This window comes from Penaeus monodon, chromosome 15, assembly GCF_015228065.2.
Source record: "Penaeus monodon isolate SGIC_2016 chromosome 15, NSTDA_Pmon_1, whole genome shotgun sequence".
Lineage (NCBI taxonomy): Eukaryota > Metazoa > Arthropoda > Malacostraca > Decapoda > Penaeidae > Penaeus > Penaeus monodon.
The window spans coordinates 46,894,957-46,895,268 of NC_051400.1; the positions used below are offsets into that span (position 1 = coordinate 46,894,957).

Genomic DNA, 312 nt, shown 5'->3' on the forward strand with positions numbered 1-312 from the left:
TAGCCATCGTTATCAACAAAGACGCAGAGTGACACGTACAGTACATCCTGCAGAGTGACACGTACAGTACATCCTGCAGAGTGACGCTACAGTACATCCTGCACGTCTCTCTGCCACGTAAACGAGGGGAAAGGGGACACGTACCATGTCCTTCTCGGATATGGGTCCCATCGAGCGAATTAGCATACTGATCTTCACCACCGTCGTCCGGCCTGAGGGGAAGAAGGACATTGCAGCCATTAGAATACAAATAGAAACATCGGTTAGACACGCAAAAGCATGCTTGTTTAATTAATATTGAAAGAAGTGTTC

The 312-nt window shown here is 47.4% G+C and overlaps 1 protein-coding gene across 1 annotated transcript in view; it reads right to left on the bottom strand.

The window, feature by feature from the left end:
* Positions 1-312, bottom strand: part of LOC119582056 (gamma-aminobutyric acid receptor subunit alpha-1-like) — a gene marked incomplete at its 3' end in the record, with an annotated part of 210,639 nt that overhangs the window by 95,071 nt on the left and 115,256 nt on the right. The window contains 1 exon segment of the mRNA XM_037930297.1: positions 145-212. Coding sequence (XP_037786225.1) covers positions 145-212 — 68 coding nt within the window.